Source organism: Nothoprocta perdicaria, unplaced genomic scaffold (genome assembly GCF_003342845.1).
Source record: "Nothoprocta perdicaria isolate Ctin4 unplaced genomic scaffold, notPer1 scaffold_176, whole genome shotgun sequence".
Classification (NCBI taxonomy): domain Eukaryota; kingdom Metazoa; phylum Chordata; class Aves; order Tinamiformes; family Tinamidae; genus Nothoprocta; species Nothoprocta perdicaria.
The window spans coordinates 17,027-42,194 of record NW_020454938.1 but is presented as its reverse complement, the minus strand read 5'-3'; the positions used below and the strand labels follow the sequence as shown (position 1 = coordinate 42,194).

The window sequence follows — 25,168 nt, the reverse complement described above, 5'->3', positions numbered from 1 at the left end:
TCCAACTTCTGATGGTTACCCTGGATATATGGGAAATACTGAGGGAGGACAGACTGTGCTAGACCAAGAGTTATATTAGGAAAAGCCTACAGTCTCTTGTGCTACTAGAGTTAAAATCATAACTGTTTTTCATTAAAAGAAAGGTTGCTGCATAGTATTAAGCTGTGCTGCCAGRATGGCCTGCTGTTATCCTGATCTGTTGAGTAAGAATATTTAGACTATGTGCTTTTGGAGATATTGCTGTTGCCCGGTGTATCTGAAAATGGCTGTTTGGTGTGTGCTAGCCTTCTGAGTGGGGAAAAGGTCTCCTAGACCACAGCATCTCATGGCTGTGCCTGGTGAAGTCCTCTCAGTCATCAAGATGCTGTTCCTCCCACGTCGACGTGGGGATGGCGCTGTACGGGTCCATGATGACCTTCGCGCAACGAATGATCATCACGATCAGGAAAAGGCAGAGGAAGACGAAGCATGCTAGCGTCAGTCCCTTGTCCACATCGACGAACACAGGCTCTGGGGTCGGGCCCTCCATGGCTGGTGCTGCTCCTCATCTGGCTTTATATTTACTCCTAACATCGTTGTCCACCTGCAAAGCAAACACATGGGAAAATGCAAGCGACTGCTCCCCCTGGGTGTGGGGAAACTATAGGACTGAGAAAGGAGAATCTGACCTGGATCCATCCTTGGAGGGAATAGATTTGTGTGTAAAAGATGCTGTAATTCCAGTAACTCGGAGAGGCAGGAGCAGAACCGTATCCGAACTTTCTCTGCTCAGACTTYTTCATTTAGACTATGAGTGTTTATTGCTAAAATACTGGCCAGCTTAAAAACTTTGTTAATATAACAAAGAAAAGAAGCAGTGGTGAATAATCAATGTCTACTTAAAATACCATCTCTCTTTTTTTTTTTTAAGAGGTCCAGACACTGTTCTTTTCTCAGTATTTCCAATTATAAAAATATTTCCTCTCCTCTGTTAGTGTGAAAAACCAGACAAATGGTGGAACAGACTGTTTCTGTCCCAAATTTACTCTCTGTCCAAACACTCACTGCTTCTCACTGGTRCAAAGCAGAGTGATGATTATGAGCACTTATATTCCATATCATTTAATCTAGAGTGATCTTAGGTTCTCTAGGCAATAGAAAACTTTCAGGAGTTGCATCATTTTGCAGTGGGTTGTTTATTACCCGGAGAAGTGCAGGTGATTGTGATTAGCAGGATGATTTTATTTGAGGCAGAGCTCTGCGTATCTGAAGGTCTCTTCTGACCTCGTCATCCAAATCCATAAGCAAAATGGGTTCAGCACAGGTTGGCTCCCATCTGTCTCGCGGCTCTGCCTCTGCATAGCTCATTAGCCATCAACACAGATCGCTTGATAGGGTGATGCCAAAGGAAAGGAACTGACCTGTTTCATAAAATGAGTCACTGCCTGAGGATGGGGAAAACTTTTCCTGATGAGATAGGGTAGGAGGTAGAAGTCCTCTGAGAGGGTGGGAAGTAGAAGTCTTGAGGCTTATTGTAAAAATGGGAGAATATTAAATATTTCCTTGAAATTAAAAGCATCAAATTGCCTCCACCAAAGGCAGTAATTGTTCTGAGCACCAATCCTGTATTTATTCTGCAGAAGAGAATTGGKTAGGATGACCAAGGGGATATTTGAGTGAAACTTGGGTACCAAACGTTGCTCTCCATAACTTTGCAAAGCCCCTTCCTGTCCAGCCAGGTTTGCCTGGCTGCATTTCCAGTCACCTGATGGGCTCCACCAGCATCTAGCTGGAGCAGCATGTCCTTGAGTATCTTGTTGCATGAGCAGGAGACTTGGGCCGCAGTGGGCTGCTGCGCCAGGGGCTCCTCAACCCTTACATCCTAAGAGCTTTTACCGTATCATGGTATCATGATATCTGTCATCATGAACTGAGGATCTTTTATTTGAAAAGATCAAGCGTCCATCTCTGTCTCATAATCTGCCCCTTTCCAAGTTTTTTTTATCAGCCTTCCTACTTCCTGGCCCTACAAGACTAGGATAAATCAGTTGGSCTCTCTAGTCTGTTTTAATCACAAAGATGACTTTTAGCCTGAAGCACTGGAGGGATTTTGATCACTGTCAGCTCTGGTGAGAAGTCTTCAGAAAGTCAAGCTGTGTGAAGCATGGGCACGCAGCAAGGTTGCACAGCACAAGTAATGATTTGCTGTCAAAACTACTAGTGTTGTTCAGTCCTGACTGGAGTACTCTTGTGAAGGACCAACCTCCTGATGTTATGTTAACATRAGGTTGACCCTAACATCCTTATGTTATGTTAACCTCTTGGCTATGGTATCATGTACTGTTACTCCACAATAGGTTTCTTCCCACAGAATATGAGAAATTTCTGGAAGTACTCATCTTTGAAAAATTGCTTTTTCAAATAAATGTACCCTCGTACAAAAGAGTCTTAATGTAATCTAAAAAAAATAAAAATAAAAATAAAAACTCAAAGATTTTAGACTCCAGTGAGAGATCCATCCCATGGAAATACTGTTCTTCCAAATGGTATCACACAACCTGGTGGAGGTTTTGGTTCTAGTGCTCAGTTTTTCTCGGGGCTCTGGATGTTCCCTATGAAATTCCTGAGATGAGATCTTCCCTCTTCCAAAGGGAAGAGCATGCCATGGAAAAGACATACCAGGCAGAGAGCTTTACCTCGAGAACAGAATGGAAGTATCATATCTGAGCTGTAGTTCATATCAAATATTGCAGTGACAGCTTGGATCCTTTTAGCCAAAATAATTATATTTTTTTCAGTGAGGTACAAGCCTCTTTTGCAGACAGCTGTATTCTTTAGAGTGTACAAATCCTGTACTGTCCCTGGGAATACAATAATATTTCTATGATGTAGTCGCTGCTACTTATTAAGTTTCTAGTGGAGGAAAATGTGTGTGTCTCAGTGCTGGCTGGTGAGAAGGCCCTGGCTTTCAAGCTGCTCTGTTCACTCACAGCTTGATCGCTCACCCGAATCTCTCAGCCCGCCAGCGCTGTTGGAGGAAGGAATTTTGCCTTTGTCCATGCAGCTTGGCCAGTCTGCACCAAGCTGCTGCTGGTGCTCATTGCATCGCACGGAGCAGCAGTTGTCAGAAGGCATTTGGTGACGTTCTGCGCTGCTGATTACGGCAATGACATCTCAGTGGGCTCGGCAGAGAGGAGACAGTGGTGTTGGCACGGAACACATCCAGATGCTGGAAAAAGGCTGTGCTGGAGGCTGCTTGGGCTCTCCCAGTGGAGTTATTGGTGCTTGAACACGTTTTAGATCAGGTCTCTGGGAGCAGCAGGAGTTGTTTTCTCCCYGAGATAGGGAAGGAACAGCCTGTTGCAATGTGCTATGAGTTTGCAGGGTGGCTTTGCAGTACTTGGGCTGGTGTGTGGAACCCATCCATTGGAGCTAATGCTTGCTCCTGCTGGAGAAGCTGCTTGCTTGCTTGGATGCTTTGCTCTTATTTCCCGGCACTGCCAACGCTGGCAGCAGATGCGGGAAGGGGACGGAGGAGGAAGATTAGCAGAAACAATTACGAAGCTTCACACTCGAACGCTCAAGTTTCCTCTGAATAGCTGAAAATGACTTTCTGCAGCATGTCAGCACCCAACTGCAGGATAATATATTTTTTTAATTTCTTCACATTTATTGAGAACTGATTTATTTAAACAAAGCCAATAGWTGAAGAAGGAGAGTCCCTGTTTCATATTATTTGTCCCATGAGGATGTGCTCTCCTAAAACTTGGGGTGYAGTCGGCCAGGGCCGGGCAGCAGCTGTGCCCCTTCAGGAAGGTTGGCACTATCTGGTTTTGAAGCCGGGGTCCCTCCTGTGGGAGCTYGTCTGACTGATACCCAGGCACAGAAACCTGGGAGTCATGTGGAGCGATGGCCAGGGAGATGGTCAGGGAGAAGAACTTGTCTTCATCCCCAGAAGAATCAGTCCTGAGCACTTTAGCTTTGCTATACTCTACATTTTGTGCTCACCAACACTCTCATTAAGGACTGCCACAGAGGAGAGGATATATTCCTTTTATTCCTTTTTCTTTTTTTTTTTTTTTCCCTTCATTTATATGTTCATACATACACAAGCAGAGACAGTTGACTCTTTAAAACATCAACATGGATTGCAGGCCCATAACCCTTGTACTGGCTGGGGTGGCCAAGCTTGTTCATTCTTATCTAAGCAAGGTATTTTGAAAGATGTGGGTTTTTTTCCAGATCTGACAATCTCAGAGCTGTCACTTTAAATATAAGGTAATAACGTCCCACATACACTGCAGAGACCTGATTTAAACCTTAGCAGTTCAGAAGTCTAGTTAATTAGGTTTTCCATTCAGCCCATAAGATATATTTCAAGCTGACCGTTTTATTCCTGTGCTCCTTTCCCCAAATAATAGATCTTTGTACGGGGGATTAGGAAAGGAAGGAAGGGGAAGTTATTTAATTTGATATATGCAAGCAAAGCCCTACCTTCCAGCTTGGGGCAGGAAGCCTGTCACATCCAGGCATGCCAGCATGGTGGAGTCAAAACCCTTCTTGCAGGCATGTTTAAGGGGTTGCGTTAGTCAGCGTGGCTTTCACTGCGTGGTGCTTGTGTCCGGGTGTCTGGACCTGGAAGCAGTTCCCTTGTCAGCGACGCGTTCTGGGATTTAAAAAAATAAAATAAAATTCTGAATTGCACATCATGCAATTTGGACTTTCCCTAGTAGAAGAACCATGATATAGGAAAAGGACGGACCCAAAGTTTTATCAGTGTGTTTCTTCCTAAACAACCACATTTTTAAGCTATAGGGAACAGATGAGCTGAACTGATACTGGCCGCAAGTCTGCCTTCCTTCTTTAGCTAGTTTAAAGATAATTTCAAAGCCACTTAATTTTTTTTTTCCTAAAGCAATTGAAAAGAGAAAGTTTGTTAAAACTCTGCGGTACCAGCAAGAGCTGGTTTCAGCACATTTTTTCCCCCAGAACAGAATGTTACAGAACGCCTTGAAACTGGCCACATCTTTCATTTGTCACCTTGATGAAGCCAGCCACATTTTGGGCTTCAAAATCATTCTGAGGTTAATGTTTTTTAACAGAAAATGGCCAGAATTGAAGCAAAGTATTTCAGATGCCTAAAACAATGAGCTGAATGGACCTGGAGACACTTGGAGACTATGAGTCATTTGGATCTTTTGGCTCAATTTGGGATGCTAATTTTTTACATGCTTTTTTACTTTTTTAATTGCAAATTAATATCTGCCAGACCAAGCCTTGAACCCACTTGTTTCCCACTGGGTCCCACTGCCTCCCTCTGCAGCACCTCGTGGCCCCAGATCAGTTTAAACAGGCTGGCAGGCAGCTCCCCAGGCCAGCAATGCCCCCAGCCATCCCAGGGGCAAGAAGCCCCCTCCCTGTTCCTGGGTGTTTGACCACGCGTGTGAGACTCATTGAGCCAATGGTGCTCGCTGGACCAGAGATCTGGATGTGATGCTCCAAGGACGACACCTCCAAGCTCCATCTGGACCACAAAGGGCTGCCCCAGGGCACACGATCACAGCTGGTGAGTGGGGCCAATGTGAGGGCAATTTTTTTGGTGTGTGTCAGATGAACTTGCCCTCAATTTGAAGTTCAGAGCTATAAAAGGGGAGACTGCACACTTAATCATACCTTAATATTCTTAACAACCTAGTTTCGATTAAAAACCCACTGCCTTTGAGCACAAAGTGACGTACTGTAGATATGGACAAATGAGCTTCTTCCTATGTCCAGAGGGCAGTAACTTAACGACTACCCTCATTTAAAAATTAATTGTCCTTTTTACTTACAATCTTTTCAGCAGAAAATCAATACTTCATTTCAGCCACTCAGCCTGAAGCATGAGGCTTCCTGTCAGCATGACTTCTGTGCACCTGTAGCACACACAGGAAGGCTTAGTATTTGTTTTTAGTCCATTATTTCTCTTTGGTAGCTTTAATTATTGACTTCAGCTCTTTAGAATCAGCGTGGTTTATGAGAGCGCATTCATTCAGGGTAGCCCACGCAGTTATTATGGTCAAAAGATAAATAACGTTCCCTCAACACATTTACTTTTAACCAGTCATAAATTACGGGATGTCAGTACTCCCTCTGAAGAGCGAAGACATTATTTATGGTTTTCGCAAAAGATGAAAACAAATAAACACATCAATCTGAAGAAAATGCTAAAAATCACTGTTGCATAAATACTTCCTCTTTATTATAACCCCACAGCAAGAGCAGCATCAATCTTCATTGCAGAAAAGATGCAAGATGCCCTTAAAATAACTGTGGGTTGCTTATAATTTAAGAGCCTCCTCTTAAATCAAATAATCATTTTTCACTTGAGGAGCACGTGGCATTACTTGTTAGCAAAGCAAGAGCAACCCCCCCAGAACTGCTGTGCTTGGGAGCAAGTTGCTGTTCAGAGCTATTGAGCTGGCTGAGTGAAAGTTGGATGGAATTGCAATGTTGGAAAGAAAAGGGGCATTGCCCGTGTGCACTGCAGGACCCTTCCAATCCTCCCAATCCGCTGGGCACAGCAGAGCTGCAGAGGTTTTGCAGCAAGCTTTACCCCATCGTTGGCCATGCAAGGCTTATCCTCTGCCGGCGAGGGCTTTTGAGGACATAAATCCCTCAGACGTTGAAATCCTTTAATAGAGAATGCCAGAAAACGTAAAGTAATAACCTATGATATGCAAAGATTAGGTGGGTTTGCAAAGCAGTGTCTGTCTGTACCAAGACCATCCTTCACTCAGTACRGGGTTTGATAAGGAGGCTGAAGCTGCTTCTCTTATCACTCAGTGTGGGCATCCCCTTTAATCATGGTGAGCAGCAAACACAAAGGAGTCTTAGAGAAACAGATGGACTTGGCCTTTATGCCAAGACCTGCAAGGGCTGAATGGATATTATGTGAACTCAGTTTAATGGACCATATTCTCTGTATGCTGTTTAAATCCCGTGGAAGGAGACAAACATGCCTGTGGTCCCTGTTAGCTACGTTTTATAAATTAAACCCTGGCTGTGAGCCAGGAGAGCTGTACACAAAACTATGTGGAAATCTTTCRCTGCAGCAAAACTGAGAAGAGCTAAAAACAAAAAGGAATTTTTCCCTATTTCTGCTTTGAAGATGTTTTACAAATACAGGATGTGCAATCTGAGATAAAATTGCAGCTCTCTTTTACGTGACCATCTACTGTGTGATATAGCCCTGCTTCGTGGAGGACTTGCCGCTGGAGCGTGACTATCAATGATGTGTTTGACATAAGTCAAAGTCTTAGTAATGAAGAAACTCCTGGTTTAAGAATGTATTCATTTACCAAGCTAGAGGGAAAACTGAGCTAGAGGGAAAACTGAGCTAAAAGTGTTAAACAGCCAGTTTTGCTATAGAGGGAGGTGAAGGTTTTATGCTTTCTCCATTCTGCTATAATTTCTATATTGGGCTCCCATCTAAATCCCTGTGCTTGGGGCCGTTTTCAGCGCTGGTTTAGCCCCTTGTGGACAGTAAGGACGAGCATTTGTAGTGTGTGCTCATGCATCTGATCTGCTATGATATTTTCCCATTTTTTTGTTATGATCTTATCAGAGGCCTGATGTCAGCAGAATTATTATGATCTGATAGACTGAAGCCTCAGTGAAAAAAATGGAATTTAGAGATACTCTTATGTAATAATGCTGGTTTGATACAGTATTAAATGTTGTTTAACATCTGTTGGGGAGGGGGGCAGAACAGTGCCCAAAAGCCTAGAAATTTTATTGGATAAGGATAATAATAATACAAAATCCTTCTGGGGAGACCTAAGAAAATATCGGTTACAATGAGCCCAAACAAAGGGATTTATCCCCMTTCTGAATTTAGGAATGAGAGAAAAATATAATAGAAGTTCAGAAACGAGAAGGTAGGAGCCCCAGCAGGCCTGAAATGAGCTTGGGTCRGGGCTGTTTCAGGGAGCAGAGCTATTCTGCAACCTGAGACATGCAGAGACCTGTTGCTACTTACCCTTTCCAGGTAGAAAGCCTCCTTTGTTGTCACGTATTATCTAATTCTGGCTAAAATTTRCTGGCAGAAATAGAAATGTCATTACTAGATTTTTCCATGTCCTCAACCTCCCCCCTTCCTCAGCACAACAGTTCTCCTGTTACAACTCTAAGGACTGTGAGAAAAAGTATTGGCTTCTTTTCAGAAAAGCTGAGCACCTGGAGCACCTTCTGCAGTCAGTGGGAACAGCCACAAGGGTTCAGCTCTGCAGAAAACCAGCCAGTTTCTAGGCCCCGTTTTGTACAGTTCTGTAGGCGAATACTGCACAAAAACTCCTGATGAGAATCCAGTTGGCATCCAGATAAACTATATTTCCAACTGTCTTCCTGTAGGATGGATTGCATTTTCCTTCGGAGAGAGGCCAGATGATTTTTATTACAAATGAACCAAAACCTTGAGGCAGGACATGCATTACATTTCCATGACAGCCCTGGCGGGAGTGAAGGATCCTGATAAGAATTTAAGGATAATTGAACTCTGGTCTCCAGCTCTGCAGGTACCTACCAAATATAGCAGCTTCCGAGCCGCGTGTGTCACTAAGCGAGGCTGGGTAGAAGGATAAATGACCCATTGTGTTGAAGATGGAGGATCATTCAGGGTTCTGGTCTAAGTCCTAGCTCTTTATGGCCTCTGTTGTCCTTCGCAGGACATGTGAGCTTTGTCCATACTAGTAAATCRAATGTACCCAAGACTATCTTTTAGCATAGAGGCTGGCTGGCAAAAGCAGTCCCTGCATGTAGTGTTAAATGTGTTTTCCCTCTGAGACAGGTCATTGTGCTATAACGTGGCTACAGAGGAGGGAAAAAGCCTCTAAACGTGCAATATCTTTTAGCTGAAAAATGTATTTATGACAAGTGCTGGGGGGGTTCGTGTAGAATTAGTTCATGTTTGATCAAAGACAGAGAATGATCAAAAATGATCTCAGATAATGGCAAAGCAACTAGCTCTTTTTTGAGTGGACTTTGGGGGCATAGGGTATAAAACTTTTGTTTCGGTGCTTGCAAGAACTATCTCCATGCCCCCAAAGACTGAGGTCCAGGTGGTGGAAAGCCACCCAGTGACTCTTACCTTGCTCCTCTTCCTTGCTTCTGAGGCAGGCTCAGGTTCTGCACTCCTCAAGTACCTGGCTAGCCTTGGGGACTGCTGCAAGCTGGACCACGATACTGCAGCCCTGGGGGATCTGTGCCACCGATAGCCTTGGCCATAGCTTCATTTTGGGTTGTTGTGCAGGATTCATGCCATTTTATTCCCTCCATCCAACTTGTGCCAATCTATATTGGGGCTCAGGGAATTACCAAATACTCAGCCCAGGGCCTGAGTTTTACCTGCCTTTTTATTTTTCGTTTGCTGACTGCGCTCTCTGTAAATGCATGTGCAGTCTTTCCATCAAATCAAGAAAGGTCTTTTCCTCAGCTGGAAGCTCATTGATTATTCTATAGAACATGCAGCCAGAGACACTCTTTAATTAAGACTGCCCTGAAAGGAGCTTTGATTCCAGCCATGTATTACAGCCTGATGTTGTTTTCTTTGTTACTTCAGTGGATTATTAGAAATTTGGTCCTTGATTAAAAGCAGTGTATGCAATTACATTCCATCTCCACGTCTTTAGCTAGATCAGTAGGTTGCCAGCGGGTCGCTCGAAACGAGACTGCCAGAATCTTTGTATTTGTTCAATTTATAAAAGGTTGTGTTTTTGGCAGAGCACCCAACAGTGCTCTACAGCCAATGCCTTGTTAATGCACCATTAGCCACAGGCATTTCTGAGTGAACCTAATACACAGCGAGCAAGGAGGGTTTGCCTGCTCTGACTCAGCAGTCTGGAAGGTCCTTTCTTCTCTGCAGAGATCACACTAMCTTCAGAACGTGTGTTTCAAGCCTCAACACTGGATATTCATTTAAAGCTATTTTTATTATGTTGGTTTCCAGTAGTCTAAGATCATTGTAATTTGCAAGCAACCCATTTGGTTAAAGAAAAACGGTCAAGGGAGTTAGCTGCTGCTTTACAAATCCCTAAGGAAAATGAGACTCTYTGGTTTGGGAAGAAGGGAGATGAGGAAGAGTATGTTTGCTCTTTACAAAATCACAGGCTGGGTTGTTAATGTGAACACAGAATTCACCGTGTTCTACAATAAGAGATTAGGTAGCATTCAACAGAACTAGTAGAAGGTCAGTAGAAGGCTGGTACCTGGAAAATTCCTATTAAAAATACATTAAAGTCGCATCAGAACTCACAGTGCAATTGCAGTTTCAATATCTACTACATCTTTGTGGTTTAGCTCTGATTTTTTTGAAAGCAGGAAGATTTTATCCTTCTAGGATAAATCTCTATAGTTACTTATTCAGCACAATAATAATGAGATTCCTCAAAAGCTTTTCATGCATAAAAGGCATCTGAACTCAAATAGCTTGGTCCTACGAGCAATAAGGCAAGCTGTGTCCCTGTGGGTCTCTGCCAGACCACTGATTGGTATTTATTTATTTATTGCCGCAGACTCAATTTATGTCTGTGGTCTTGGAAGTGTATTTAATTGCAAATGCGGGCAACGGAGGCTGGCTATCTTGCAGTACACTTGACTTGAGGACAGAAACAAGTAAGCATCTAACAGATAATAATTGCATCCCTAAATCAACGTGTCTTGAAAAAGATAGCAGCAATTGCTTTTGTGTGAACAACACCTCTCCAGGCATGTAGCTCTGTACCAAGCGTCTAGTCAATGATCTTTAAAACTAGGCAAGTAGCAAGTTATCATTAGCTTTTTTTTTCCCTATTGATACACTTTTAAGATGTGTGTGTATATATATATATATGTGTGTGTGTGTGTATAAATATATAAAATACATATAKACCCTCATCATATCTTGTTAAAGGCCTTTTTCTATGGTGAAATTTTATATATGYGCATTTCTATGGTGAAATTTTGTATATGTGCAAACGTAGAGCTGAAGTTCTCCTTGGAGCTCTTCTTTCCTTCCCCTTGGATTATTTTCCATGCAAAGTCTTCTAGATATCCCACTGCTATGTGTCGGGGTTGGGCATGACTCCAAGATCTCCCTCAGGCTCAATATGCCATGGCTGAGCTGGGAGCATCTGCAAAGGCGGGATGTTCAGCCCAAAAGCAGCACTCGCCCTTTGCTGCTCAGCTGCAGCTCTGCCTTGTGTTATTCCATCAGTGCTGGCCTCACAAGTGACTCCTACTCTATCCTATGCCAGCAAAAGTTAGGGTTCATAAAACAAGTTGTTGGCAGAGGAAGGGGAGAGTGAAGCAGGAGAACAAGCCTTTAAACTCCTCCATGGTTCAGCGTAGGTCTTAAGTGATGAAAGATTATTGTTTTTCATCACTCTGTTGGGTATTTTTGACATTGGTTAGTTCGTATGAGTAATAAAGCCCATGGTCACTGCGGATTAACATGAATTATTTGTTTGAGATGGCTGAAGGACTTTTTTTAAGTTTAGAAGCTAGTATTTCTGAAATTTCTTTTTGTTCTATACTGATACAAAATGAGAGCTCTCAAGAGAATACGAAAGAATAATGGAGAAGAGAACAGGGAGGCCTCAGGACATGCAATGTAAGATGGTAGTTACATGTAATTAGAGCACTTTGAGGGGCCAGAGTTCACATCTATGTTCCCCATGACCAACCAAACACCTGTGTGCCTCTAGCAGCCCGTGTGTGTGGGTCAGGATGCAAAGGTGTGAGACGTGCAGGGTTTATCGTGGACGAGCTAAGGCAAGCCCAGGGATTAGGGCAGGATAGAGCCTGTTCTCCTTTGAACTAGGTACTTAGAACAACTTTGAGTGAACTACACCAAGACACACAATTCCAAAAATTCAGCAGAATTGAAGAGTTCTTCTAGAGGTAGACAAACAAAGTCATATAATCTGTTCTATTGTTTTCTGAGTAAAATGAAAGTTTTCATTAGATCCAAGGGAAATATATTAACCAAAGCTGTAAGGAAGCTGCTTTAACAGCAGAAGTCTGCAAGGTTTCACCAGTCTGTAAATCAGACTTGCAGTTGACACGCTGTGCTTCTTATTTAAGCCTCCTTTGCAAACTGAACTTTGCAAACTAAGATTTATTCCCATATTTGTTTGCACAACAACCCAAACTGGACCTGCAGCTTTTCTGGGCAGATGGCAGGAAACAGCCGGAGACAGACGTAAAATTTAATTCTTGTAAATACACCAAGTGTCATGCTAGAAGAGATGCATATTAGCTTCTTGCTAAAGAAGGCGAAGTGTGGCAAGGGTGTAAGAGAGCCTGCTCACAAAAGATCTGGTCCACGTAACGTTACCAAGGTCAGCAGCCCTCGAGAGATGTGCTGAGTAAATAACAGACCCATATGTTAAAGCTACCTGGGGAATCTTTCCTGGGTTGAATGAACATTTTACCTGCAGACCATTCAGAAGTGGATTTTATCTAGTAGTGAGATTAGCTAGGAAATAACACTGCATAGGCATGTTAAAATATGGCCTGTGCTGTTAGACGCTTTTCTTTGAATGTAGGGATTCCCTGCTTTCTAAGCTCCAGTTCTGGCTTTGGAAGGTGGGAAGCTGAGGCATGGTTAAGCAAGGAGGAACTTTCCAACTTTAATGTGTTTAGATGAAATCCTCCCTGGAATTGAAATAATTTCCTCATCTCTCAAAAAGTAGCAACTATCTCTTACCTCTAGGTCAATGTGTAAACATTAATCTAAATCCACGTGACGGATGATATCAAGCTGAGCTGAAAAAAACACATTATAAATCCATGCTTACCAGGCACGTTTGGGAAAAAATGACTAGGAGTAACTTACTTAGAGAATTAATAAAAAGCCTTTGACATCTTAAGTGTTTCAGACTATCATCCAAACAGCTGGTAAAGTGAATGTTTGTCATCTGAGTATCAAATGGGAGGAAGGTCAGATTAATTAATTAAGCAAATAAACAGCCAGCCTGACCCAGCAGTCATTAGAAACTCAAATCAATTTGTCTTGCAAGAGTAATTACAAAATCAGTTAAAGAACTGTGAGCTTGGATCAAGCAGACAGAAATCCACTTTGCTAGATGTTTCTTCCTAGTACAGAACCTTTCAAAGAGCATTTCATTTGTGCATATTGGATTCGTTACGTAAGAATTTTTCATTTTGGAGCCGAGTAGTAAATCTCACCCCCTGCTTACTGAGAGCACAGGTTCACACAGCCAGTTAAGGAACATTTGCCTGAAACAATAGCTCAGTTGTCAATGCCTGATCTTACTACACATCTATCGAAACAAGATTTAATGTATCAAAGGGGGAACTTTTGGTAATGAGCAATTTGCAGGAGCTGCAGCAAGTAGATTCAGGTCTGCTTCAGGCTTCTAACTGCAGTGGGGTTAGCAAAGGAGATGTTCACCAGTGCGTGGTGTGGTGAAGAATGTGGCATTCTGGCTTTGAGGGATTTGTGGCTATCTTGCACGAATGAGGGTGACGGGCTGCACCATCATCTGGCAACCCAGGTGCCTCTTGGGATGAAGCCCTTTATGCAAACGTTCACGTTTTCAACAGCCCTCTAAATTTCTTGTCTTCTCACCCAGCCAGTTCATAGGAGTGTCCCAGCAGGAGCAGGGATGTGATCCTCAGCGCTGTGTTTCGTCAAGAGCTCTCATCATGACCTAGCCACTAACATATGGTGAGGAAAGTCACCTGCTCCTTACCACACTCAGCAACTTTGAACTATGATATTTACCTGTTAATATGACAAACGCAATGAGAAGGGTATGGGATGGCCACGATCTGCATGTCACGCAGCAATACTAATGCATATTAATGCACATTGATATCATTTAATGAATAATAAATGTATTTATTATTATCACACCAATCAAGCAGGAAAAACAACATCAGCTTGCAGGAAATGTGTCAGGAGTCATTACTGGCCGAATAGAGATCGAGTAAATACGAATACTTTTGCACATCCACAGCTCAATGGGCATAAGGTGGCTCTGGCGTGGGGCAGATCCCATGGGTGGGTTGGAGGGACATGGGTTGGCTGCAACATGGTCGCTACCCCAGGCCCTTTCCGGCCCTGTTTGCTTTGGGGGGGGTTTAGACAAAGCCTTGGGCAAGGTGACCAGGAAGGGTGACACGGGGCAGGGTCCCAGGTGCCCACGATCACTTCTACCTTCTTGCCTTCCTTTCTATTGCAGTAAGTGGAAACTACTTTTTATTCCTCCTATAGGTGCTCTGCTGAAAAGTTCTCTTATTCCTTCCCCAACTTCCAAAAGTTCTCTTATTCCTTCCCAAACTTTTCCTAGAGAGCAGCCAGCAAGGACTTTATGGGCCGGCGCTTCCGCAGCCTCCCTGGAGAATCACTGCGGTTGTTCTGCTCCGCAAGCCAACGCAGCCTATTCGACAAGGACTGCAAGGAAATGAGCCCAGAGAACTCCTTCTGCTCTACACTCACACTGGTGTTGCCTTTTTTAAGCAGTAGTTACTCCAAAAAAATGAAAAAAGCACCCCAAAACTGTTTGTTGCATTATCAGGAGTTATTTCACACAGCTATTATTCATCCAAGAGCTGTGTAGCTTTCTCACTTGCTTAATATATTTTTACAAGAACATTACTAGTTATTTAATACTCTGTATGCCAATGGTTTTCAAGCACTTACTGAACGAGACATTCATCAAATAAATTTCTATTAGCTGTGCTAAGGTCTATGTGCAAAAAAGAACATGGACTATAACAAGCTATAAGAAAAAAGTCATAAAATGTTGCCCMAAAAAAAAACGCATAGAAAGAGTTCTTTTATTATGTTCAATTCTTCAAATCATGGAGTAAAACTAATGAAAATACTCTTACAGAGAGATCAAATGGAAAAAAGGAAGCAATACTTATCCCATGTGGCACATGATAAAAGCCAAAAAAATGCAGGAACTTTGCTGTCCCAGTGCTACCCTTATTTTTCTCTCACACAACACTAGAGTTGGTGACTTTATTGATTTTTATTTCTTTATAATACAACAATCAGAAGGAACACCCAGGTCCTAGCATCATGAATACAAGGTCCCAATTTTGATTTTTGTCTTTCCATTTAGTGCTGGATCCTGTCTGGTTTTCCTCACCCTTCCATATTTGATCTTCTAATATTATTCCTTATTTTAAAATTCTCTTTGATTTGCCTTTCAAGGTTGGGAATGTGCTTAAGAGCAGCAGTGAAACAGCATTGCGCTGGGGAAAACTGGCACAGTCATTAGACTCTTCAGCAACTGTTCCTGCTTTCTGATCTCTCCTGTAGAAACTTTGCAAAAATCCATTCCCAGAGAGAGAAATGCATCAATAACGGAGGGAAAACAAAGCTTCAGATTATGAAGATCTTGTTTGCTAATATCAAGTAAAGCAGGAGATTAAATAATAAATCATGTACAGGATAAATTGGAAATGAGTCCAATCACTCAAAAATCGYGAAGGAACAGCTATTCTTATTTTTCCCCTGATGTCTGCTTGTCTATTTTATGGCTTAAACTGCTCTAAAAAAATGCTGACTTTTGCAAAGCACCAAAACTTCCAGATATTTCAGAAAAGTGCTATTAGGCGATTGCATAATAAAGTCAATATCKGCTTGCAATCTCCTTGCCTTCTACAGGCAACATCTTCTCTCAGAAAATCTAGTGAATCCAATAGAAATGGTGGAGATTTTTTTCTTTTCCTGATCAAATTTTAAAGTTTTCTACATATTTGATGTGCAAGACACCAATTATTCCATAGTGGCTTTCCTGGAGTAAAAATGCCCTGCTCAATGCCCTGTTCTTGTGCTCTCACTGTTAAGTATCAAGGATCTGTTTGGAACAGGTGTAACTGTGGTGTAAACTATCACATGTACCAGAAACTCAGTGTAAGCAGGAGGAAGAAATTAGATATAGTTAGAAAAACCAAAGCAAAAGCAACAAGAAGGGGTAGGTAAGGTAGTACAGATTTCCCTTTATTACCTTGTTTTTTCCTGTGGAATGACTTGTTCCCCTGTGTTCTATAATGTTTACTAATGTCTAGCTCAAAATATCAATTAAGCAACCTCTTGATTTGGCCCCATGTTTTAATATATGAACATAGGATGGTTACACAAGCAAGCTATTGGGAGAAAATGAAGCTAAAGACAATCATTCTGATCCTTCGGCAAATACAGAAACAAGATTTTGTTGATACAGAGCATCCCATGCTTTCCAACTTCAACAGATAAAATTCTGCCTGAAGTGGCAGCATTTCTTCCTTCTCTGTTGCTGCTTTTTATCTGCTGTGGGCATTCCTGCTTGGCTGATGTTTGCATAAGATGTCCACACATAAATAAGTAAATTTATAAGGCTAAAGCAGTATTTTCCTTGCTGCACGGTGGAAAATCACTTGGAAAGTTCCCCTGCATGGTGTCCAAAACATCAGCAGAGCATTTGTGTACTTTGTGTCCCAAAGCACTGTTCTGAGCATGGTGCCAACCATCATTGATTTCCATTTCCAAATGATTCCTTTCTAAAAGTGTTTCAATTTGAATAATCTAAAGCAGGCATAATTACTCATTTCCCAACATTCCCATGCTAATTTCCTGACAACTCTCTTTATTAAAGCTTTATCTTTCGCTGGTGGGCAGTAAGAAATGCAGAAAATCACGGAGGTTTTCTGAATGTTTGAGCTTTCTCACAATCTCTAACACTCACCTGCCCAGGCAGAGACTGGCCTAGGCTACCCAGCACTGTTTTAATCCCAGACCTGTGAAGGGGGGACCTCCAAGTCAGCCCTGAGCTGAGCTGGAGTTAGAAGATCTGGGGCTACCCCTTTGTGACACAAAATCTCGGCAATGTATGTGCAGACCTTGCCAAATTTCTCTGTGTCCTCTGCTTAGAAAGTGCCAGTTCCACAAAACCTTTTTTCAGATGCCAAATTCATTTCTTTAAAGTTCTGTGCTGGAGTCRGCTTCCAAACACATTCTACAGCAGTTTCTGATAGCTTCTGCTTCCAGTTGGCCAAGGCTTTGAAGTACACTAAAAAGACAGAGGTTTCCTGGAGATGAGATGTCTGCAAGGTAAGACTTTTACTTCTTTCAGCTCCARAAGTAGCTTACAAAACTATATTAGAGCTGTTTTTAACGAAGTTCCTGCAGTTATCTCTCAGTTATTACTATTCACATACAAGTGAATATGTGTACATGAATAGTAATACACATTATTACTATTGACAATAATTGCAGATATGGTAGGGGACTTTTATTACACCTCTAATAAGGTAGAGTTATATTTTCAAGTCATCAAGCAATGCAGGTGATGTATCCTTAGAAGTTACAATAGCGACGGTTGCTCCTCTATATGTGTGGGGAGACTGGCTCTTCACACTTGGAGGTGGTGTGTAGGCTGACAGGTTTCAGCTATTACACATATAACACGTCCATATATTTACAACCCAGGGAAGCACCATAGAAATTTTAAATATTGTGTTTTTTACTTCTTTCACTGCAAACAGCATACAAATCTCACAGAGGAGCAAGTGAAGGAAAGAGCTAAGGCAGGTATTTTATGAGAAAGGAGGTGGATAAAACTATTTAACTCTATAGATCAGGCTAGCCTCTGCCTCTGGAGATGCCTGGTGCTCTCCATGCCTGCTCCATAATATGCAATGGCAAAAACATGTATGAGGCCCAACAACAGGCTATGAGTTTCCAGGGAATAGATCTGGGATAAAAACAACTAAATTTTTACAATTAAACTTTATTTTAAAGATTTAAATTTTCACATGTTTAAAGCTTATCTTTGACCTAGATCTGTCCCTCATCTGGTCTACTTTGTGTGSATAAAGAAAAGCTCCCATTGCAGGTTGGACTCCAGAGTAGGAGCAGCCGAGACATAAGCACTAAAGTGTCCATGAAACCACGCTGTTATTCCCTGCCATCAGGCTGGAGCAAGGAGCACATTGCTTAAAGGAATGAAACCTCACTATATAAATAGCAGCAAGCGAGCCTTGCCAAGAAGGCGAAGAACGAGTAAATCACAATGTCATTGACACTGCTTTGTGTGGAGCTGAGGAAAATTGACTGCTATCTGCATCAGTGATCTCCCAGTCAGGTGCAAAGGATGGAGRCAGCAGGTTCATTTCTGCACCTGAGCCAAAAAGGAAACCTTTGGGCTCGGCAGCAGCAGCTCCGGGGCCTTTCAAACCAAGCTTGGTGTCCAACCAGTTGTGAGCCATTTGCCCCACTGCTTCAACTGGGTGTTGTGTCTGCCTGTGCTGGGAGGTAACACTTGTTCTCTGCTTGATCTCTTTATACTTTAGCCCTAGAAAAAGAGGCTAGAGGACAGTTCTAGTGACTGGTTGATTAAATATTGCCTAAAAAATGTAGCAGGATTCCTGAAGCAAGGTCCCAGCTGCAGGAAAAGCCTTCTCTGGACTCAGGTGGCCCCTTTTAGCCCTTCTCTGCAGTTCTTAGCCTGGGCTTCCCTCACCTGTGGCTGAGCAAGGAGCGGGACCTGCAAGGCAGCCTCCTGCTATTACAGGCAAGGTGCTCCCCAAAGGCTGTTTAGCATCCTCCTAACTCAGTCCTGCTGGGGCAGGATAGCACTGGAAGCAACCACTAAGGTCTTGGGCTTGTTTGCTCTATAATCTTGGCTGGCCAGCTTAAATACAGTGGTGCTCAGGTGAACTTTTTCTCCTTAGCTGCTCGCTGCAATGCTCATCTGCTTTCATTGAGACAGAGAGGCGCATCCAGCCAGKACCCATTCAGGTGACACATTGCTTTTCCTTTTATAGATTAAAAATAATAATGCTTGAGCACTAAACCCTATTTAAGGAAGCCTTGCTGTGGTATATGGGCTGCTTTCATTTTCTTTTTAAATTTTGATTTATTGGGTTTTTTTTTTTTAAGAGACATCATTTCGTTTGTGTGAAGATATTACTTGTTAGAAAAGTCTTTCCTRTATTAGCATTATATGAAGTAAAAGCTAGGAAAGGGCATATCTCTGTTTCAGTTTCCTTCAGTGGGCTGCATTTTGAGACCTAAGGATACTTACAGGAAAGTCTAAGTCAAATCCCAGGTAGCAGAGTACTTGCATGTAAAATATACCTAAGCAGTATTTCTTTGTGGAAAAAAAAAAAAGTGATTTAGTCTGCTTAAAACTTGGTTATGCACAGATTTTGTATTTTCTCATGTTGTCATTTCTGAAGAAAAAAMCATTTTTCCTGTGTTTCATGTGTAATTTAAATCAAAGTGCTATTAGAAAGCAACGGGGTGASAAGTCACTTGAGCATTTGTACCAGTTCTGACATAAAGCTTTATTGCATGTGCAAGGACTTGGGCAGATAATGCTCCTGATGACAGGCTGGGTATTTACGCAGGAGAGGGTCGCTCACAAAGCCTGGTGTTTGCAGGGTCTAGATCTTTTCCACTCCCTTTTTATTTTCATTTTTCTCTGGGCCCCAAGCAAAGCAACTCTTGCAAGTGAAAATAGCTGCAGATTGCTGAAAATATTCTCAATATCCCTTTCATGGAAGTTTCTTAGGCTCTGATCCAAAGTTAGTGGGAGTGCCCTCATTTTCTTCAGCTGATTTGGGGTTGAGACCCAAAGCACAAGAAGGCTGATAAAAACATTATGGAAGTAATTATGGTTTAGGGTTTTTTTTTTTCTGCTTGCTAGAATATGATTATCCACCTGTTCCTATTCTGCAGGCAACTCTTAAAAGAAAACATTAGTAAGATTCGGCAGTAGAAAAATTATATGAAGGCAAGTATTTYCTGCAAAGGAAAATCTCTGCTTCTTTTCAGAAATTACTAGTGGTGAACATGGAAATGAGAAGTGTAAATGCTGTAGTGCTACGATGGAGGGCAAATAGTCTGAGTGGTCAGAGAATATAATACAGAAAAAAATACAGAGGGGATTTTGGAAAATACATGGGAAAAGAGGAGGGAGAAATCTCTTAAAAACATTTGGAGCTAAACGAGGCTTGGATCGATGCTTTATGTGAATATTTCCTCTCTCGTTGCCTTTTGCTTAAGGCTTGCAGAGCTGCTCTGGTGATATAGTGAACTCAGTAGCAGAATATAATCCAGGAAATGGTATTTTCTAGCAGCTTGCACATGTAGACAATGAGAAATTCTTCAGTTCCTTTTTCTAGGAATCACTTACCCTGGCCTTGAGACATGGAGAGAGAGCTGTAAAATAGGAAGAAAAATTGCAGCAAAACAATGTTTTGCAAACCTGTGTTGCTAAATATAGAGTAAATCTAACTTTAAGCTTGTGCAATTTTATATGTGGTGATGCAGGTATTTCTTGTCAGGTGATTTTACAAGGATATCAAATGTATCTTTCTAAAATGTTTTCTTGTGCTGGTGCATACAAGTTTTGAAGTGTGAATCCTATAGAATCCCAGAAAATGGAAGACAAAAGCAATGCAGTATTTAGATTTTTATAGACTTCAGTCCTTTTTGTTTTGGATTACTCAAGTTTTAGGTGTGTTAGTAGTAAGGATTACTCTCCCCTTGGACTTCTTATAATGGGAGTCACATCTCTGGCAAGTTCTCAGCTTGGTGACCTCCCCTCCTGGCCTCGTGCCACTTCTTGCCAAGACTCCCTAGATATCCTATAATAAATGAGTCATTTGATAAATCAATGATGAGCTTTGATATTTTTGTTTCTGACTCCTTGGGACCTCTCTGACCATTACGGGGCAAGTTCTCTCCATGAAATCAGTAAGGGAGGAGAGAAGAGGGAGGCCTTTCTACCAGCACTCCAGACTTGCTTAACCATGTGGTTCCTTCCTGCCATGAGTCCTGACTGAAGGTATAAAGCACAGCCTTAATAAGGGGAAAAAAAATACTCTGATTTGTGATTAAAAAGAAATGAGTCCTCTGTTTCTAGCAAAAAAAAACAGCATCTGTGTTTTCAGCAGCCTCTGTTTTGTTTCCTAACCTTTAGTCTGGGCAAAGTACGGGCTGGCACTGGGGATACGGAGCCCTTTCTTGTTATGGATCTTTCTCTCATTATCTGTAATGAATTTTGAATACCTATGGGTAAGACCTGCAGCGGTTTAAGCTTGCCAAGAGTGGATGAAGTAGGTCTGAAATTTAACTGCTAAAATAATGCTGAGAAGCAGTGYGTAGCTTTGTGGCCACTGTTCAGGCAAACCTTTATCTAGTTTACACGCTCCCTTCTCTGTATTTCTGTTCAAAAGTGATGGGAAGATCACTAAAAATTCCATGAACTAATCCATGAGGATTCAGTACTGAGCACGGAGCATTTGGAGTTTCCTCCGGATGTTTCTGTGAAAATCAGATGTCTGATTTGCAGTCTGTCAAACCCATCATCAAGTTTATTAGGATGTTGTACTTTCATGGCCTTATTTTAACGTTCACTGCACTGGATCATCCTCAAAAAAAAAGCCAGATGCCAGAATTCCTGCCTATGGCTTTAAAGAGCAGACACATAAGGTGCAGGAAACATGAACTAGTTCTTCTGTGTCTTCTGAAGGTCAGCCTGCCTTACAGGTGCAGTTTGGAGATACCTTGCAAGGCACTTAGCAAGTTCTCTCTAAGTGTATTTTAGGTGCATATCTCTCTACTTTTTAAACAGCCCTTGGAAGAGGCAAGTACTTTTTTTTTTTTTTTTTTTCTCCCTGCTGTTTAAAGCACCAGCTCAAGCAGCAGCATTTAGAAAGTACTCAATCTTAGTCCTTTAATCCTCCTTGAACACTGCTGCACTGCTGCTTTCTGCACAGCGAGGTTCTGGGGAATTGTGTGTGTTTGAAAAGTGAAGATGGTTTACAGAGCTATTGTGGCAAAGTATTCTGAGTTGTCACTATTATGGAGTAATAAGCAATTCCCTTCCGTAAGAAGTTTAAGTTCTAAGCGACACTTAACATCTTCATTTTGTTGTTAGAAGTGGATTGTCTAAGGATATATGAAAATCCTAATTAAATTCAATCCTGATGTTCACAGCATAAAGCAAATGTTCTAAGTCATTACATATGAATAAGTTTATTATTCAGCATATCTAAGTAGTTAAGACGCCATCCCAAACTCTACATTTAAATAACAGAAAGGGAAGATGATGTTCTTTATTCTGTAGTCAGAAATTAAGTATTAACCTTGCACATGGCACATCTTGGCTATCACTACCTGTAAGTTTTTATTAACATAATAGCTCCAAGCATCTAGAAAATTTCTCTTCTCATTCAAATATAGTTAAATATATCTCTGATAATGTGCTAAACCCCACATTTTCCAGTGTGACGTTGCCTGCATCATTGCTTCTTGTTGCAAGCACAACGCTTTTCTATTGTGCTTTCAAATTATGGACAAAATCTCTCCATCTACTGTATACTCTTTAATACAGTTTGGTATTGGAGGCTTTGGATTTGGTACTTAAACTACAAGATGGAGCAGCCACCTTTCATACTGTATGGGAAGATTTTTTTTCTCAATGCCTTTACAAGGGAAACAAGTGATTAAAAAAAAAAAGCAATAGGAATTAAAGAGGTCTAAGTGATTATAAGTCTTTAGAATGTGCTGTTAATTAAAATTGATTTGCAAATGATAACTGGCAATATAATTTTATATTTGGACATTTTCATTTGTGTGGCTCTCCATTAGACTGCATTGGAACAAAGGAGATTTGACTTATGAATCAAAGCTCTTGCCAATATTACCCTCACAATTCTTTTTAAAAGACTGAATGAAGAATTGAAAACACTTGTTTGCTGATATATTTCTGGACTGTTGAAAAATTGTAATATTTTTACTTACTGTTTTCCATTTAAATTCTGACATGAACAATACTGTCTGGGAAATAATTCTAACTTTCYGGTTCAGGACACGCATTTTGATTAGAAATTCAGAATTACATGGAAGCATAAAAACCGCTATCATCTTTTCATCTTTTCCTTCTGTGATTCTCATTATGAATCCAGTATCTTTCCAACGTCAACTATGATTTACATTTCTTTTCCTCTGCCCAAATACATCTCTTTTTAGGGAGAAAATTATTTGTAAACTGTGACTTTTTAAATTACAGCAATTTTTTTACCTGAAAGTATTTGATGATGTCATCAAAGCTGGCTACATTTGAATACGTTCTGGTTACAGATCAATCCCTGATATTTCCACATGATAGATAATCAATGCCAGGCTTATAATTCTCTCAGAGTTATCTGATAATAATCTACTTAGAATATAAGTTCATTATTGACTTTGCTGAATATGTAGGTGAGGAAACTGGGGATAAATGCTGATTTGGAGCTCATTACTGTAAAAAAATGCACAGATATTGGATTCAAGACGAGAAGGAATTGGGAGAGGTGGGGATAGGAGAGGAAGGGAAGAGGGGAGCAGAACAGATTCTGATGACGCTTGGCCTCATTGTAGACTTATTCCTCCTCAGAGTTGTGCAYGTACCAAAGAATAGTTATCATTTATTAATTATTGATTGCAACCTAGTAGCACTTCATGTTACAGGGGTTCTCTTAAGGAAAATTTGCTTAAATTGTAAGGTGTGAAAACTYGGAACTCTAATTCCAAGGTATCTGTCAGTGTCTTTAGCTCTTCTCAGGACTTAATCGATAGAGGTGTCTCCAGCAGCATCCCTGCAAAAAGTCTTTCAGCAGAAACTCGAGTTGCCTGGTTTGTAAAACTGTGCCTTTTAACAAAGTGATGATGAATTTTGTACAAAACTAAAATGACATAAAGCGACACGAATGAGGAAGGTTATCTTTTCTTTTTTTTCCCACAGTGCAGTTTTCCTAGATATTTTCCAGTGATTTGCAATAACAAAAGTAATCCRGTACCCCTGTACCACAAAACCAAAGCAAAGCAGCTTAATATTAATCCCTAAACTAGCAGAAAGGAAACTGCATAGTCAAATTTGCTTTAAACTCTGCACAGTTTCTGCCAAAGGCCTGCAATTATTGCCCAGACTCTAAATTCTTGAGCACTTTCAAGCTACGCAAAAATCTGACTTCCTACAAACCAAACTTTAGCTCGTGCCTTCGCTCACCTCCGCGTTACGCACTGAAGYCCCTGTGTCTGCAGGGTACGGAAACAGAGAGCTCAAATCAGAAGAAACCACAGCCCTGCTATGATAAAGTCCTGCTCAGAAGCACTTCCCTACCAAAAAAAAAACCCCAAACTGCAGTTTCTAACTCCAACTAGAAATTTAGCCATTCCCGATGAAGTCAAATACAAGTACTTGCTTCATCAAGGCACTCATTCACGCACTCGTTCACATAGTTAATATCTACAATTTCTCGTTACCCAGTGGCACCGTCGCTGTAAATCCGGCACGAGAGGGCTGGCGTGGAGAATAGTTTGCATCCAAGCATAGGAACCGTGCTGTGGAACTAAGAGACAACACACAGCTGTGYGCTGCTGCTAAGTTATTAAGCAGCATATCTCTTTAAACACTGCCAAAAATGACTACAGAAAAGGCTACAAACCCAGCAGCCCTAGTTGAGCCCAGGACCGTGCAGCAAGCGCTCCCCTGCAATACACACATGCACGCAACGCAAAAAGCATCCCCTTAGTCCCTGCCTAGCAGCTCGGCTCCTTCCTTTGCTTTGGAAACAACAGCAACAAAATCATGCAGCTCCGACGCCGGCCGTGGACCAGAGGCTGTTTATTCTCGCAGCCAAAGCTGCAAGGCTTGGGTCCCTTCCTCGCCTCCGGAGCCGGTGCCTGCTGCAATAGCAGAGTCACTTACTGCATTGCTTTCTCAGCGGCGCGAGAGTGGCTCGTCCTCCCGGGCGCACGTGGCTCTGCCGGCCGGAGGGGCTCTCTGCTCGGCAGGGCTCAGCTCCACGGTGTCTGCACGGGGAGCCTGGGTGCATTGGCTCCGTGCTGGGCTTCCCCGGCTGCGGAGCCCGCGCGCCCTGTGCGTTGCCTCTGGTGGATGCTAAGCAAGCAATCCCCTGGGGCTTCATAAGGGAAGGATGAAGAGTCGCAGCTTGCGGGAGCAGATAAGGTGCTCTGGTGACAGCCTTCCATGGCATTTTAAAGGCAAAGGGGCTGGGGTTGCCTTCAGCTGGTTTTTCAGTCCTTTATTGTGCAAGTTGTTTGCATTCTGTAACTTGTGGTTGGATTTGCAGCAAACCTCTGGTTTTTTTWATGTCTCAGAGAGATTTTGAGTTTGCATTACAAATTCAAGCTAATGTA

At 41.9% G+C, this 25,168-nt stretch overlaps 1 protein-coding gene and 1 long non-coding RNA gene across 3 annotated transcripts; one reads left to right on the top strand and one right to left on the bottom strand.

Moving 5' to 3' along the window:
* Positions 1-325: 325 nt before the first annotated feature.
* CTXND1 (cortexin domain containing 1) lies at positions 326-24,781 on the bottom strand. 2 transcript variants are annotated; one of them, XM_026036328.1, is made up of 4 exons: positions 24,717-24,781; positions 5,811-5,894; positions 4,474-4,645; positions 326-583 (listed from the first exon to the last, which is right to left on the bottom strand). In XM_026036328.1, exon 4 carries the CDS (start codon positions 527-529, stop codon positions 350-352), a length of 180 nt encoding a protein of 59 aa, XP_025892113.1. In that variant the 5' UTR covers positions 530-583; positions 4,474-4,645; positions 5,811-5,894; positions 24,717-24,781; the 3' UTR covers positions 326-349. The 2 variants fall into 2 exon arrangements, with proteins under 2 accessions (XP_025892113.1, XP_025892114.1); XM_026036329.1 differs by lacking the exon at positions 5,811-5,894.
* On the top strand, positions 13,600-14,704 carry LOC112944819. The gene is made up of 2 exons (XR_003248845.1): positions 13,600-13,687; positions 14,313-14,704. It is a non-coding gene; the product is annotated as an uncharacterized LOC112944819 (long non-coding RNA).
* Positions 24,782-25,168: the final 387 nt, after the last annotated feature.